The sequence below is a fragment of the Acinonyx jubatus genome, chromosome E1 (genome assembly GCF_027475565.1).
Source record: "Acinonyx jubatus isolate Ajub_Pintada_27869175 chromosome E1, VMU_Ajub_asm_v1.0, whole genome shotgun sequence".
NCBI lineage: Eukaryota > Metazoa > Chordata > Mammalia > Carnivora > Felidae > Acinonyx > Acinonyx jubatus.
In genome coordinates this window covers 33,819,018-33,837,063 of record NC_069397.1, presented here as the reverse complement: position 1 = coordinate 33,837,063, position 18,046 = coordinate 33,819,018, and the positions used below count along the sequence as shown (strand labels likewise).

At 39.0% G+C, this 18,046-nt stretch overlaps 1 protein-coding gene across 22 annotated transcripts in view; it reads right to left on the bottom strand.

Moving 5' to 3' along the window:
• Nucleotides 1-18,046, bottom strand: part of MBTD1 (mbt domain containing 1) — a 70,500-nt gene that overhangs the window by 21,526 nt on the left and 30,928 nt on the right. For 13 of the 22 annotated variants that reach the window (XR_008294090.1, XM_015084947.3, XM_053211945.1 and 10 more), the window contains 4 exons: nt 14,159-14,298; nt 12,738-12,852; nt 10,171-10,256; nt 1,002-1,119 (listed from right to left, as the gene is read on the bottom strand). Coding sequence is in view for 21 of the 22 variants with exons in the window: in XM_015084947.3 (XP_014940433.2) it covers nt 1,002-1,119; nt 10,171-10,256; nt 12,738-12,852; nt 14,159-14,298 (459 nt within the window). In the remaining variant the exon portion in view is untranslated. Of the gene's footprint in view, nt 1-1,001; nt 1,120-10,170; nt 10,257-12,737; nt 12,853-13,279; nt 13,396-14,158; nt 14,300-18,046 lie in introns of those variants that run through there. The other 9 variants (XM_027034145.2, XM_027034153.2, XM_053211950.1 and 6 more) reach the window with 8 other exon arrangements.

Sequence of the window (18,046 nt, the reverse complement as noted above, 5' to 3'; positions counted from 1 at the left end):
ATCCTTTAAGGACAAAGAAGCCATCAGAAGTGCTCGAGCAGAAAAACAGAAGATCATGTTTAGTAGATCAAGGCTGTCAGCAGTACATAGTGAGCAGTGGGCAGGGTGTTTGGGGGAGAATGGCTGGAGAGAAATAGGAAAAGTAGGATGCATGAGATATCGCTAATTTAAGGACAACTTCTTATCTTTTGAATGGCTGTGCACCCCCACACCCCTGCCTGCCATAAAGTGCTACAAGTGCCCCACCGCACCACTCACTGAGCACCTCATCATAAAGGTAGTCCGCGTTTGGCAGATATCAGGTCATGGAATAAACTAGGTTTTACACTTCTGTACATCACTGTGCATCATGTCTAACACAGTAGATACCTAATGCATTATGTGATGAGCCAGAGGGTAACAAGGACTAGGGTACACGGAAAGCAGTGGGGGTGAAGAAAAAGAACCTAAGATGTATGAAATTATCAACACTAGTTTACTTTTGGGTTATGGACATTACCACTTTTCTTAGCACTTCAGGTTTTTGTTACCTTTCAAAGTATTTCCCTATACCAGAGGTTGGCCCACAGATCTGGTCTATTGTCTCTGATGTGTTTTACACTCTGCCACCTAAGAATGGTTTTACATTTTTACTTTTATTGGTTTTACGTTTTTAAATGGTTGCATGTCTTGATACATGACAGTTCTATAAAATTCAAATTTCAGTGCTCATAAATAAAGTGTCACCAGCTCACAGCCACGCCTATTCATTTATGTATCGCTATGGCTGCTTTCATGCTACAACTGCACGGCGGAGTAACTGTGACAGAGATTGTACTGCCCACAAAGCTAAAAATATTTACCACCTGGCTTTTATAGAAAAAAAATTTTTTTTGCTAACCTCTGCCCTGTTATCATATTTATTATTTATGTGGCAACAATTGCAAAATTTACAAATATGCTTTCTTAAAAGTTACAGATATAATTGGCATTTTCGGGTAAATTATTACATGTGCTTTCACCTGCTAATTTTACAATTCCAGCAATCCAGAAGACTTTGGTAGGTAGGCTGCAGTCTGTATTGGGAACTTCTACTCTCACATTTTCTGAGATATCACCCCAGCAGGTCCCCATAGGTGCCTGTCATATAAAAATTATTCAATTATCATCTTATTAACATAAAGCCTAAAACACGTTATTTAAAATAAGCATTACCATCAATAACGGAAATATTAAATTAAAAATGCCATTTAATTCATTCATTTTTCTCTAAAAATATAATTGTTATTTCCCTTTTCACAGAATTCTATTGGGAAAAAGCCAGTGTCAGGGGCAAGCTCCAGATGAAGAGAATTCACATATATTAAAATAGATCCACATTAACTTCAAAATCCAATACTGTTCTAATATAAGACTTGAACAGCAATTTTTATAAAAGCTGAATCACAAACTCAACAGATTTCACAGGATAAAGCCGATTTAGGAAACTTGTTATTTTTAATATACACTCAATGAATGCACTTTACCTCAACCTCTAATTTTAAAGGATCTGGCTAACGAGCAGAAAGAAAAATAATTCCGATCAGCATGTGGTTTCTATTAACAGGAGAAACAAAACTTATCTATATTTTCAACTTAAGTTAAATTCATAAAATAGAAATAGAGTCTGTTAAAACAGATATGGCAAAAACATTGGCTAAAGTTATTAAAAAAGGTGGAGTTGAAGAGTTTTTGGAGCTGCATACCGTGGTAAATTGTCAAGTAACTTATTATTTCTAAATTTCTCATGCAGGAATTACTACAAACAAGAGGAAACTTTCAGTGTTAGAACTGGTAATCATTAGCCTCCACACTACATGGTTATGATGGGGACTCAGGAAACTGATTAAAAGAGCATCATGAAGAGACTTTCCCAAATCTACCATGTTCCCAAATTATAATTTCCATTACATTTTAATCCTTACAACTTGAGGCCATTTACAATTATTTGAAGTTTATGCAATAGCTAATTAAGTCAAATAAGTGAATTTAGGAATATAAATGCTGATAATATTAAATAGTCTCTGTGGCCTTGATAATTGGCTCCTCATTAAATATAACTTAGAACCCTGAACACAGAGAAAAGGACTGGGTGAGGTTATAAAAGACCTGATAATATGAACAAATCAGGAAAAGACAAAACAGCTTCAGAGCTCAAAGATGACTAAACAAAGACATCTACGAGTTACACGATCTAGCCAATTTGAACAGTGGGCAAATGTCTTCCATGCAAGGCTTCTTATACTTTGGTAGATGCCAACCCAATAGGAGGATTAGCCTAAAACAGTACTCAACCCCTATCCTCTCAATAGTTCTGACGTTTCTGAAGGAGAGGAAGAAAAGGTCAAATTAATACTGAACTAGAGTAAGTCTGGAAACCAAAGACAGAATCAAATTATGGTGGTTACTTTAAGTAGCAAGCAATGAATATACCTTAGTAACTTGGAGACAGTGGCCTACCTCAAATATTTGTGATTCTGGAAGAGTACATGTAAACTATCTCCCTGAGCCGTGCAAAAATAAAACAATACATCCAATACGACTACCTCTTGCTGCTGTTTTTGAACTGAAAGACTGGACTCTTCAGGTTCTGCTATCTCCCCCTATATCATTCTAGACTGTAGGGCCATCCCTATTGCCAGCAGATACGATCAGAAAAGGAGAGGCTGGAAGGATGATAGGTAACGTGGATTAAGCTAAGATATAGTAACACCAAGACCATGTATTCATTTCTATGAGGAAGAACCAATTAGAGCAGATAGATACAGCTAAATGTATGCACTAAATTAAGGTAGGGTAGCAATCCCTCTTTGTTTGGCTGCCAAATCTTGTGGAATGGGTTTAGTTTTTGTTGAGAAGAAAGAAGCATGGTTATGCCGATAAGCTGGGGGTGAGGTTGGCACACTGTTAAGTGAATTTGGCATACAGCACTCCTCTTCGAGCTAGATATGACAATGTCATACCAACTTTTTTTTTTTTTCTCAGCCTTAACAATTGTTTGGAGAAAATAACTTTTAGTTACATTTTATTAAAGAAGATGAAGTGTCAATATATTGCTCACTTAAAAAAAAAAGGTTAATATTCACTTTATTGGGGAATATTATGTTTTTGTCCCTACAGTCTGGATTGGTATAGGAGAAAGTAGCAGAAAGTGACATTTGTTCTTGCCTGTAAGGTTGTGGTTCTGCTAGGCCCTCTTAAACCAATCCATATGGTTCACTCTGAGAAACAAAAAACGAAGAAACAAGAACAAAAAAGAGCACCATAGTTACTACTACATAGTGTGTGCTCAATGTGTTGATATGATAAGGTAATTTCATAGATATATCTGCCCTTTTGTTTAAAATGAATATTCTTAAGTGTGGAAGACTAAATGACCCAGGGCTTGACAGCCATCTTCATCCAAGTCATCTGTCTTCTCTTGCTGGCAGGAGGGATACCTCTGAAAGTCTGGATTGGCATAGCATGAACTAGCAGAACCATAATTTACAGGTAACAACAAATTTACCTTCCAGACTCAGGTCCACCTCAGGCTCCTCCCAAATCAGGAAGATCTGCTTCACCACTTCCTGCTCCAGGGCCACTCGTGAGGGCTATCTGGGAGCGACTCTCCTTCCCTGCAAGGTAAGCTGTCATCAGGTCCTGCAGGACATGGCCAAATCCACATGCTGAGGGCTCCCCAGCACAAATGAATGATAACCTACACCTGACTGTTGTCTATCAAAAAACAACGGAGCGGGAAGTTTTATTTTCTACACTTCAAGAACATTCCCAGATAGGCCAACAGCCCAGATGGCTAGTATTTAGACTCTCAGAGGGCTGATACACTGCCCATATATGATGTTTTATGGCAGAAATACAATTTCCCTCCACAGAACTGCCAACCTACTTTGATAACCGCCCACAAACTTCAACAAGTGGGCAGACGTTAGCCCTGAAATTGCACGTAAGTAACCAAGAAAGAATCTATCCCACTGATGGATGATATGGCAAATGTACAAAAAGCCACCAATGAAACATCTTAAGACTAACAGGCATGTGATTATTAAAGTTCATCTAGTACAGAAAGATGAAATACTGTTTAGCCAAAAAGGGGAGAAAACATTACTGGAAATTAACTGGAAGGAAATTAGAACTCCTAAATGCTACTTGGCTGGAACTGGTAGGAGGTCGAAACAGGAAAAAAATTGTTCCCTCTTTCTCCAGAAAGTCCACTCACCTTTTGATTTGAGACCAGAATCTACTCTATGAGGTGGTGGCAGCAGCTGAGGGAAGGGTGCCAAGAGTATAAAAGGAAAATGGGATGCGTGGGGTAGAAGGTTAAGAATGGGAGAATGCTATGAGTGTGTAAAAAGGGGTAGAAAGCAGTGACTACTAATCTGAAAGGCATAAAACAGTCCACAACTTAAAAAAAAATTATTAAACCAATACTGTTTAAGAATCAGGAGATCCCAACAGAAAAACAAGAGCCACTTTAGAAAACAGAGCAAAATTAAAATAATCTAGATTCTTTAGGCTTTCTTTAAAACATAAAAAACAGGTGAGTTTTATAATACTAGAGCCCCCTGCTTTCCTGCAGAAACTCTACTTCATGGCAACACCCACGACAGCTAAATCAGAGGGAGCGCTAACAAGTACTGGGAACACACTGAAGTTTGATTTCAGTAGGAAGAAATTCTGCGATCCCGGGTGACATACTGAAGACTCTAACTTCAGTTAAAACGGACACGAATACTGGTCTCCAACTTTCAGGGAAGTCCTGGGTATGCGTAGTCAAGGCCAGGGAAAAAAGTCAAAAATAATTTTACTTGAAATGGATTATTTTAACCAATAAACACATACTTGAGAAGTTGAGAAGTGGATTATGAGTTTTACAGTAAAGAAAAACTACCGTTGCTGTTCATACACAAACGAAGGACTTTCGTTTTTGACCTTAAAATACAAAAATATGCTTGTGATATATATTGCAAAGAAGTGTGAAGAAACAAACTTGTCTTCTCAAAACACCTGGCACACAGGTCAGGCGCCAGAGGATTAGAATAGAACATGTAAGTAATAGCAGGAATATCTGTGGAGGCAGGATGAAAAAGCATAGTAAGCTCAGGTTTAAAGTGATTCTATGTATGTGTACAAAGGACCTTTTATTAAAAAAATCAAAACTGCAACTATTTTCAAGGGAGAAAAATGTAGGATGATTTTTGGTCTTAGTAAGGAGTCAACAAGACACCAGAGTACACAGTCTGGGTATCAAACGAAAGAAATCTTAAGTCTGTGAATATGTGTCTGAAGGACTGTGATGTATATGTTTCACGACCACTTGGGATTAGTGCATTTTGGCTTGTGCTGTAGTGTCTAGGAAAGGAATGTGTTACTTGATTTTATAAGGCAGATAATGGGAAACAGCACTGCTTCAATCTTAGACTACAGTCTTTAAAAAATTAAGAATGCTTTAAAGCTCAATGTTGTACATACACAGTGACCAACCGGAGGCTCTCTTGGTTTCAAACACAAATTACTAGAAGAAAATCACCTTGAATTTCATTAATGCCATGTACCTAACTGGCATGTGGTGCTACAGTACCGTTTTGGGTTTTTCCACAGTTAGGATAGATACAGATACTGCTTTTAGGAGCTGTGAACCAGTAGGAAACAAAGGTAGGAAATACGTATCTGTAGATCAGTCTCTGCCCCTGGTTCCTGGCACAGAGCTCTTAAAACCTTTGTAACTTCCTAAGTGGTAAGAGCACCACGAGCACCTTATGTTCTCACATTTGGTCTCTGACCCTGGATCCCGACAAAGAGCTCTTAAATCCTTTGGAATCTCCTGAGTGATAGAAGCATCTTTTGTTCTAATGAGGAGACTCTGGGTAGGCTCCTAGATGGCCTCAGGATGTGGGCCGGTCACTAGAAAGACCGGGCTAGGAGTAGAAGCTTACAACTTTCAGCCCCAGTCCCCATCCTCCAGGAGAGGGTCTGGAGACTGACTTCATGATTGATCATGCCTGTACGATGAAGCGTTCATCAGAATCTCAAAATACAGGCTTCCCCTGCCATCTAAAAGTAGATAAAACCATAACTATACCTTAAAAAAGCTGAAGAGGCATAATGTGAGGAAGCAGTAACATTCCCTAAAAGCAAAAATCCTTTTCTGATTTCGTTCTTAGTGAAAAAACGTACTAATGCAGGCCTTTCGTAAAAGTAAAGAGGCATTAAGTTGACTTTTAGATGGCAAGAGAAATCTGTATATGGGATTCAGAGAGCTTCCAAGTTGGTGAGCACCTGGCAGTGCTGGGAGACAGATACGCCCAGAGAGGGTATGGAGGCTCTAGGTCCCTTCTCACAACCTCGACTTACGTAGCTTTTCATCTGGCTGTTCACCTGTATCGTTTATTATAACCTGTGTAATAAATGGGCAAATATTAAGTATTTGTTTTCCTGGGTGCTGTGAGCCATTCTACTGAATGGCTGAAATTACTGAACCCAAGGAGCAGGTCATGGGAACGCTGATTTAGAGCTAGTTGGTCAGAAGCACAGGTAACAACCTAAAACTTTTGACTGGTATCTGAAGTGGGGGTAATCTCGTGGGACTGAGCCCTTAACTTGAGGGTGTGATGAACTCCAGGTAGACCACATCAGAAGTGAGCTGAATTTCAGATACCCAGCTGGTGTAAGAGAACTGCTTGATGTGTGGAAAACCTGCATATCTGGGGTCAGAAATATTATGTGGCAGTAGTGTGTGAGTAAAAGACAAACTATAAGAAAAGTGGTTTTCCTATAAGGGCTTAATTCAAAACCACATTAAAAAAACAAAATACTTTGCATTAGGAAATGCAGGTTAAACCCCCACACTGAAATTATAATCCAGCTACTGAAAAAAGTAGCAAGAGTTTCATTTACAACAAGAGATGAATCAGATGAGCTAGATGATTTTTAAGACATTTTACAGTGTTGCGACATGATTTACGATTAATTAAAAGCGTTATTACATAATTCAGTGGTTTCCAACCTCAGAGACTGCCACGGAAGGGGAGAGCCCAGGATCAGGGGCCAAGGCTCTGGCCACCCCATCCCACTCTTGCTAGACCGAGTGGTGCAGCTTCCTCTTATCCTACCTAGACTAAGGGAAAAGAGCAGTAATTCTGAAGCTTAAAAAAAAGAAAAAGTCTCACAACTACCAAACTTTCACTTAGACAAAATGAAAGATATTATTAGTAGACATATTTATAACAGTTGAGACTCAACTTCCATTGCGAATTATAAAAAATGCCAAACATCGCTGTAACTGAGGGACTGAATATAAACCACTGCATAATTACAGCAATTACCAAAGAGGACCCAGTCCTATGCTATACTTTGCAGAAACTTTGTTCTCAGAAGCTGAAAGACAGTGGAAAAGAGAATTCCTCTCTTGAAATCCTGTGATTTTAGAACAAATCACAATCATACTTAAGTGCCAGAAAATATAAAGTGTTTGTTTACCTGTGATCCTTACTCCAGATGAGGGTGGGTTGTGTTAGCGAAGCAAGGTAGTCAGGGCCCTGACACTGCTCCCCACCCCCAATTCTTTGGTTCATTCAGAACAGCTCTGCTCCCATGTTACACATTGGAGGTTTCTTAAAATTATTTTTTAAGTTGATTTATTTATTTTTGAGAGAGAGAGAGAGAGAGAGAGAGCGCGCGCGCATGTGAGTGCACGTTGGGGAGGGGCAGAGAGAGGGGGGAAGAGAGAGAGAATCCTAAGCAGGCTCCATGCTGAGATCAGCTTGGGGCTCAATCTCAACAACTCTGAGGTCCTGACCTGTGCCGAAATCAAGAGTCAGATGCTTTACCGACTGAGCCACCCAGGTGCCAAGTGAAATTATGTTTGAAAAAGAATCTTCTAGGAGCAGGAAAAGGCCCCCAACCTGTGCTTCAGTTGGGGATAAGGCAGATGCAGAGTCTGGAGGAAGTGGGCCCTACTGATGAACCAGTGTTTGGGTGGGCGGTTTGAGTCTTAGCAGATTAGAGGGCGGATGAAAAAAGGCAGGGCCGGGCCTTGTGTTCCCAGCAGCTCCTGGCAACAGACTTTCTAAAGCCAAAGCCAGTGACTCTCCTTGGAGATCTAGAAAACTATTTTTTTTTCCTAATATTTATTTATTTTTTTGAGAGACAGAGACAGAATGTGAGCAGGGGGAAGGGCAGAGAGGGAGTCACAGATTCAGAAGCAGGCTCCAGGCTCCCAGCTGTCAGCACAGAGCCTGACACGGGGCTTTAACTCAAGAACCATGAGATCATGATCTGAGCCGAAGCAGGATGTTTAACCGACTGAGCCACCCAGGCGCCCCTAGAAAACTATTCTGGGGAAGAACCAGGAAGCGTCAGCTCTAAAGGATAAAATCAACTGTAGAATGAGGTCTGACATAAACCAAATGGCTTCAAGTGAAGATGCTGGTTAAGGCAATAAAGCAAAGTCATTTGTACTAAAATACACTCATAAATTACCAGTATTAGTTGCTTTTCTACTTGGTAAGAAAAAGGCAGTAAAGAAAGACAAGTGGAATAAGAAGACAATGGGGGACAGATGCTTTACTTCTGAGCTAGAGACAGGAGCCTGCATGGTATCATTAATAATACAGTGAAGGCTAGCTGCTCTAACCTATATGATGAAACATTTTAATCTTAACAGCAAAGTTGAAAACAAAATCAATTTTGTTATTATAAAGGAGATTTTCTTATAAGGAACTTTAATATAATATTATTCAAAGACATGGGCATGAAATAAAATATGCTTTTAAAAAAATACCTTGACTACTTACATTAACACAGCTTTACATGGTTTATGACAGCAAAACAGGAAAAAACCGAAATATTAAAGATAGGAAAAGAGAGAAAGACTATTCAGAAAGAGACAGCAAAGGTTCTAGGTATTTGGGATAAAAGAGTTATTATAACAGAACTTAATCTGATTTTGAGCTTCTGAAAAGCAGAAAGAAATACAGAGAGAAGAGTTAAACATTTGTTTTGCTGTTCTCTTTAATGTTGCTGTTGCCACGTATGTAATGTATTTCACAAAGTGACACTACTATCCACATTATGTAAAGCAAATTATCTACTTTACACCACGATAAAAGTATCTAAGATTCTACTTAGCTTGGTTCAGAGGGTCAGCATGCCACAACATAAGGGCTAAACACTTATGCTTTCAGGAAAGAAAACTAGCAAATTAATGAACTCAAGCTTTATTTTATATTTCTACCACTGATTTCATTAGATCAGGCTTGATCAAGATCCTTTATTGGCCGTGAACAAATTAAAATTCACTTGGGTTTCCACAGCAAGAACTCAAGGTCACTTGTCCACATGCTGTTATTTAAAAGTGAAGTGCTAACTTAACAAAATGTTTAGTATAAACAAAATTTCATTCATTCATTTTCCAAATTCTCTTTTCTTTTTGTACATAGTCAGTAGCAGATAGAACCTTTAAATATAAATTAAACTTGTAGAAAGGTACAAAAACGTACGGGAGAGAATCACAAATAATTGAATAAAAAGGAAGAGGATCAAAAGGAACGAACCTACTGTCAGATAAAATTTTTAACATAATTCTGAATTACAACATATACTCTCTAAGAATCTACTTGCTAAAAAGAATATCCTGCAAAGGGGTTTCCATGATATATCATGTATTCCAGCCCACAATACTATGTTTCTAATAGTTCTTTTTTTGTTTTTCTGATTTTACCCTTGAGGACAAAACATAACTGGAAGAAAGATCCCTCCCTTTCTGAATTATCAGGTCGGACCACAAAGATTTAGGTCACAGGCATGATGGATGCTTTGTGTTACACTGAACCACGTGACATTGCCAATACACATGATATACAACAAAACCAGCACTGGATATGGTTCAACTTAATATGAAAATTGGAGGAGACTAGTACTTTTCCCTATTCAAATAATTTCAAATTGTAGTTTCGTTATAGGACGCGTTTACTTGTACAATTTCTACAAGCTATTTCTAGGTACTAATAAGTATCATTTAAAAATCAGCACTTTTATGACAATGTATAAAAAAAAAGATCTTCTAAAGGTAAGATGCTTAGGTGTTACTGTACCTTCAGATTTAAACAATGACAATGCATTTCAGTACAAGGTGAGAAATTCTATACTCACATGTTTAAAGCAGGTAACTGGAGCTGCTATAAAGCTATTGCTGTTGATGTAGTTACCCCAGCTGAAGCCTTCCATGGAGACTGCTGCTGAAAAAAAATAAATTTAGATATATTACAATGCTCAAATCTTTTATTTATGAGAAAATGTGAAATGACATAAAACTAACGTATCATTTGGAGCACCTGGGTGGTTCAAGTGAGTTAACGGTCTCTTGGTTTTGGCTCAGGTCACAATCTCACGGAGAGATTGAGCCCCATGTTGGGTTCTGCGTGCAGCACAGAGCCTTCCTGGGATTGTTCTTTCTCCCTCTCTGTCTGCCCCTCCCCTGTTCTCTCTCTCTCTCAAAATAAATAAGTAAACTTAGAGAAAAAATAACATCATCTTGAAAGTTTTCTTTTCTCCTACAAAATTTTAAGAACTTTTCTAAATAAACATGAACTTTCACATAGATCATATTTGAAAACTAATATTAGCTTAAGTCTTCCATGTTCTAAGCAGCAAAGAACAGCTGAGCGCAGAACTGTTCAGAATAAGAAACAGTACCATGGCTGCTTTTGGGTTTTTATTCCCATGTAGCTTTTACTGTGCATCTCAATGAGATTTCTTTCTTTTTTTTTTTTTTTGAAGTGTTTTTTTGGGGGGCACCTGGGTGGCTCAGTTGGTTAACCATTTGACTCTTGATTTTGGCTCAGGTGATGATCTCAGGGTCATGAGATGGGAGTCCTGCAAAGGGCTCTGTGCTGGGCATGGAGTTAAGATACTTAAGATTCTTTCTCTCCCTTTCTCCATGTCTTTTTTTATAAAGTTTTATAAAAGTTTATTTATTTATTTATTTTTGAAAGCAAGCACGAGCGAACATGAGTGAGGGAGCAGCAGAAAGAGAGAGGGAGGGAGGGAGGGAGAGAGAGAGAGAGAGAGAGAGAGAGAGAGAGAGAATCCCAAGCAGGCTCTGCACTGTCAGCGGAGAGCACAACATAGGGCTTGAACCCACAAACCATGAGATCACAACCTGAGCTGAAATCAAGAGTCAGACACTTAACTGACTGAGCCACCCAGGCTTCCCCAAAATTTTAAGTAATCTCTACACCCAATGTGGGGGTCGAACTCATGATCCTGAGACAAATAGTTGCCACTCTTCTGACTAAGGCAGCCAGGTGCCCCTTTCAGTGAGATTTCTCTCCAGTATCTGCCACTAATACCTTACCTTCACTAGGGTTTTTCATTGCTTCAGTCCCTACTATACTTCCTTGCTTCTGCCTTCCTGTTAAGAATCTTCTATCAGGGGCCCTAGATGGCTTAGTCAGTTAAGTGTCCGGCTCTTGGCTTTGGCTCAGATCATATCTCGTGGTTTGTGAATTTGAGGCCCCTGGCAGGTGCCGCACTGATAGCACAAAGCCTGCTTGGGATTCTCGCTCTCTGCCCCTCCCCCACTTGTGCGCGCGCTCTCTCTCTCTCTCTCTCTCTCTCTCTCTCAAAATAAACTTAAAAAAATCTATTAGAAATGATCCTTTCTCAATCTCTTCCTTTTATGACTCTCATCTCCCCACTACCTTTGAAGCCCGCTAAATGTCCTATCATTTTGCTTATTATCTCCATAATGCTCCCCACCAGACACAGCATAGAAGTGGAACACAGAAAATAACCAAATAAAAAATGTTTTTGAAATTATTAAAAAAAATTTTTTTTTTGATGTTTATTTATTTTTGAGAGAGAGGGCTAGCGAGCAGGGGAAGGGCAGAGAGAGAGGAGAGAGAGAATCCCAAGCAGGCTCTGTGTTGTCAGCATGGAGTCTGATGTGGGGATTGATCTCACAAACTGTGACATCTTGACCTAGGCTGAAAGCAAGAGCCAGATGCTCAACTGACTGTGCCACTCAGGCACCCCAGAATTATTTTTTTTATTTATTTTTGAGAGAGGGTGTGAGCAGGGGAGGGGCAGCGAGAGAGGGAGACACAGGATCTGAAACAGGCTCCAGGCTCCGAGCTGCTGGCACAGAGCCTGACTCAGGGCTCGAACTCACTAACCATGAGATCATGACCTGAGCCAAAGCTGGATGCGTAACTAACTGAGCCACCTAGGCGCCCCCCCAATAAAATACGTTAAGGATATTGCCACAAGCACTGTGAAACTGTCAACACAATTACTCTCTTCTAGAATTGTTTGTGTATTTATTTATTTTTATGAAGTTTATTTGAAAGAGAGAGAGACAAGGCGAGCAGGGGTAAGGCAGAGAGAGAGAGAGAGAGAGAGAGAGAGAGAGAGAGAGAGAGAGAATCCCAAGCAGGCTCTGAGCTGCCAGTGCAGAGCCCACTGTGGGGCTTGAACTCTGAAACCGTGAGGTCATGACCTGAGCCGAAATCAAGAGTTGGATGCTTAACTGACTAAGCCACCCAGGTACCCCTAGAATAAATTATTGAAACCAAAACCATCATCAGGAAGCCTAATGTCATAATGTACTAGTAGGACAGAGAAATAGCTTAGTTAACAAAATCCAAAATTTAAATGTTGACTAAAACTAGGTGAATCATTATCAAACATTTCACTTCTACTATATTCACCAATATTACCTGCTTTAGTCTTTGCTTGATTTTGCAAGGTAGCTTGATACTGAGCATATGCAGCTAGTTTAGCAACTAAAGGTTGTTTCTGAAGAACTTTTGCTTTCTTTGTTGGAGGCTTACCCTAAAACAAGAAGAGTTAAGTAAATAGGATTCTTTTTCATTCATCCCCCTCCACCGAAAAAATTAACTTGATCGCATACTACTCATTCTGCTTAAGTAAACATCAAGGGTTTAGAAAATTATTAAAGCAGAGGAAACATACAAGGAATTTTAACATGAGAATTGGTTTTTGGAGTTCTGCTACAATGTAGACATCTATTATGGGTAGCAGAGCTGGCACAGACTAAAACAGCAATATGCAAATTAATATGTTAATAAAAAATTATATCCCATAAGATGTTAAAATATAGGCTGTGGTGGATACTTGATTCCTTCTTATACTAGATAAAACCAGTGGTTATTCACTCATGCAGGTTGCCAAGCATTGCTATTTATATGGTAAGAGAAGATAATTTAATGTTTAAAGAGCAAGTGACTGAGTTTTATACCTTTAGTGCTAACGCAAAAGATCAATGACAAAATGATCATGGGCCAAATTCACAGTGTGACAAACTGCCATCCATTTGGGTACAGACCACTGCTCAGGATCTTAGGTACTGTCTATCTGAAATATAGAAATACATCTAAGTGATGTATTTCCTTAATTTGGGGAATTTTTATAAATCCTTTCAGTGCTATGTAAGGATCACAATCAATTACAGGTGAATAAGAAAAATGTGATCACTCAAATAAAATATATTACAAAAATCAGTTAAATGCCTTAAAAACACTGTTTATATGCTACAATAGTTAACAACTTAGTCAAATGGTCGAATCTCCATTTTGTATTGTAGGCATTGATGTACATTTAAAGAAAGATGATTTTCTTTTTATACCATGAACGTTTTCAAAAAGGTTAGTTGGATTAACCAAACACAATCGTTCAAGGTATCAAACAGGCTGCGATCAAAAGTACAAAGCAGATATGATGGAGAAGTAGAACCACAGGGTATATCATTTCCCCCCAAATGCTGCATTGATTCTACCTTGATGTTAACTCAAAAGGAAACCAGGGGGGAAAAATGGCTTCAATTTCTGTATATAACAAGGCGTTTATTATATTTATACTTATTTAGAAAAAGGGTGTTTTTAATTCACTTAAACAGTTTCATCGTTTACTTTGGATAGTATGCCTTGTCTATTATAATAGCTGTTCAATTTTACAGGCTGAACAAACTTTGGGGACCACATATTTCTGAAAAAATGTGGGATAAAATGGTAACTGGCCAACTGGGTAGAAGTGGAGTGCAGTGAATCACAATCCAATGACAGATAAACAGTGAAAGCCATAGAAATAACAGATATAAAGAATAAGAAGGTTTCTGTACCGTTACCTGAAGTCTGGCCAAAATGCTTGCCTTCTTGGAGTTTGACGAATAGCTTCTTGAACATGAAACACTACAGAAACGCTTTGTTTTGGAGTAAAAAGCATCTCGCACACCAACCATCCCACACATTTCGCAGGTAGCTAATTAAGAGAACAAAAACAATGGTGTTATTATGATCGTGTAATAAAACCAATTTTTATCTAACAGTTTAATAATTACTTAAGTGTTAATTTAAATATCTGCCTTCTAACAGAAAATTTCTTCTGTTATACAAACGACAGAAAAGCCCACACAAAAGTTAGAGAAAATACTGGTATGATGCCATGGCCACGGCTCCAGAGGGTCTGACCGCAGCTCAAGGTTTAACAGAGGGTCTAAGCCCACAAACAAAATAAATCAGATTCAACTTACATTTCCTTAGTGCTCACTGTGTGCCAGGCATTTTCCTATACATGAAGAGCTCCAGCCTTTGAAAGGATTATGAACAAAAGAGGAAAAGAAGTGCAATGCAGCTAAGGAGTAACACAAAGGGCAAGCTAAAAAGAGCCAAGTCTTGGAAAAATGTTAAGGGTCAAAGATTCTTTCAAGTTATGTTCAGAGGACAAGGAGGAAAGGAGAGGGTCAAAGCCTGAGGTAGGTGCTTGATTACTCACTGATAACAGAGGAAAACAAAACCCTATTAATGTGCCTCTTTTGTAAATTAGCATAATAGACAATGATCTGAAAGGCAGAAGAAGGGTCACAAGAACTGAAGTTCAGAATAGGTAAACACATATATACGTGGGACTGGGACTGCTAGGTCATGACAGTTCTATTTTTAATTTTTTGGGGAACTGCCATATGGTGTTCCATAACGGATATACCAATTTACATTCCCACCAGCAGTATATAAGAGTTCCCTTTTTTCCACATCCTTACCAACATTATCTCTTATCTTTTTGATAATAGCAATCATAATAGGTGTAAGGTGGTATCTCATTGTGGTTTTGATGGGTATTTCCCTGATGATCAGTGTTGTGGAACACCTTTTCATGTACCTGTAGGCCAACTGTATGTCTTCTTAGGAAAAATGTCTATTCAGGTCCTTTGTCCATTTTTCACTTAGATTGTTTGTTTTTTTGCTACTGAGTTGTAGGAGGTCTTTATCAGATATGGTTTGCAAATACTTTTTCCCATTCTGTAGGTTGGCTTTTCAATTTATTGTTTCCATTGCTGCGCAGACCTCTTTAGTTTGACGTAGGCCCATTTGTTTTTGTTCTCTTATCCAAGGAATCACTACAAGACCAGTGTCAAAAAGCTTTCTCTTATGTTTTCTTCTAGTTTTATATTTCTAGGTTTTACACTGACGTTTAATCCATTTTTTAAATTCTTTTTGTTCTTTTTAAAGTTTATTTACTTTGAGAGAGAGGGGAGAGAATCCCAAGCAGGCTCTGCACTGTCAGCGCAGAGCCCAATGTGGGGCTCAAACCCACAAACCAGATCATGACCTGAGCTGAAACCAAGAGTTGGCCCTTAACCAACTGAGCCACCCAGGTGCCCCTAAGTCTAATCCATTTTCAGTTAATTTTTGTTGAGTGGTGTAAGACAAGGATACACTTTCATTCTTTTGCATGTGCATATCCAGTTTTGCCAACACCCTTTATTAAAGGGACTGTCCTTGCCCTATTCTGCATTCTTGGTGCCCTTGTCAAAAATTAGTTGACTGTAAATCAGTATCTTGAACAGATATCTGAATTCCCATGTTCACTGCAGCATTAGTCACAAGAGCCAAGAAAATGCAAACACTTAAATGTCCTTTGGTAGCTGAATGGATGCATAAAGTGTGGTATATATATACATATATGAAATATTATTCATTGTAGTGGAATATTATGCATCCACAAAAAAGAAGGAAATCCTGGCACTGTGACAACACGGTTGAACCTGGAGGGCAGGGCATATGCTAAGTGAAATACTGTATGGGATCATTTTTCATGTGGAATCCTTAAAAAAAAAAAAAAAAGCTGATTTCATAGAAACAGAAAATAGAATGGTGATTACCAGGCATTGGGGGGAGGGGGGCAGGTAGGTCAAAGGGTACGACATTTTAGTTATAAGAAGAGTAAATTATGAGACACTAACATACAGCATGGTAACTATAGTTAATAATGCTGTACTGCATACCAGGAAGTTGCTGAGAGTAGATACTGTGTTCTTCCCCACCACCCCAACACAAAGAGTTATGTGAAACCATGGGTATTATTTATCTCAATCTTGGTAATCATCCCACAATGTATATCAAATCATCACACTGCACATGTTAAACATATGCAACTATCTCTGTCAATTATTCCTGAGAAGAGTTAGGAAAAAACAAAAAAACAAAAAATAAAACACCAGAAAGTAACAGAGCGAAAAACTGCCGGAGTGGGCTCAAATCTCCGCCCAAACAGTTAAACTTAGAAGGGCTTATATTTTTAACCAGTACTTATAAATCTATTGAGAAATCATGAAAAGAAAGGTACCACAGGATTAGAGATGAAGAAAGGGTGTTTAAGGAGAGAAAAAACTGAATGGTTTTCTGTCGAAAAAGTTACAGGGGTGCCTGGGTGGCTTAGTCGGTTGAGCATCCAATTCTTGATTTCGGCTCAGGTCATGACTTCAGCGTTCATGAGATGGGAGCCCCTGCGTTGAGTTCTGTGTGGATAGCACGGAGGCTACTTGGGTTTCTCTCTCTCTCTCTCTCTCTCTGCCCCAACTCTGCTGGCACACACGTCCTCTCTCTCTCAAAATAAATAAGCATTTAAAAAAAAAGGAGGGGCTCTTGGGTGGCTCAGTCTGTTGAGCGTCCGACTTCGGCTCAGGTCAAGATCTCGTGGTCTGTGAGTTTGAGCCCCGCGTCGGGCTCTGTGCTGACAGCTCAGAGCCTGGAGCCTGTTTCAGATTCTGTGTCTCCCTCTCTCTCTCTGCCCCTCCCCCGTTATTGCTCTGTCTCTCTCTGTCAAAAAATAAGTAAGCATTAAAAAAAAAGTTTAAAAAAAAGGAGAAAGAGTTACAGAACAGATTAAAAAGGTCTGTGACCATGTAGCTAAAGAAGCTGTGACCCAAAGGGGATAGTGAATCTTTGGCAAGAATTATACATATCAAACTATACTTCCTGTGAGTAGGATATAAGCTCCACCAGGGCAGGGACTATTCTATATTGTTTTATCTCTGTATCTCTAGTATTTAAAACAGAGCCTGGCACATATAAAGCTTCAATAAACCTTATCTCCTTTTGTTATAATATTACTGGACTGGTATAACTAAACTATGGCAAGAGTATACAATCGACCCTTGAACAACAGGGGTTTTGAACTGCATGGGTCCATCTATATGTGGGTTTTTTCCAATAAATAAGATACAGTGTTGTAAATGTGTTTTCCCTCTTACGATTTTCCTAAAAATATTTTTTCTTTACCTTACTCTATTGTAATAGATTAAATAATACAAAAAACAAACAAAATATCATGTGTTAATCGACTATTAGTGTTACCAACAGTGGGCTATTAGTAATTAAGTTTTTGTTTATTTTGAGAGAGAGAGAGAGAGAGAGAGAGAGAGAGAGAGAGGGAGAGGGAGAGGGAGAGGGAGAGGGAGAGGGAGAGGGAGAGGGAGAGGGAACCCCAAGGAGGTTCCATGCTCTGTGCTAACTCAAATGCCATGCTAGATCTCATGACTGTGAGATCATGACCTGAGCAGAAATCAAGGGTCAGACACCTTTCTAAAAAATATTTTTTATTTATTTATTTTGAGATAGAGAGCACAAGCAAGGGAGGGGCAGAGAGAGAGGGAGGGAGAGAATCAGCACAGAGCCTGATGCAGGGCATGAACTTACAAACCATCAGACCATAACTTGAGCCTGAAATC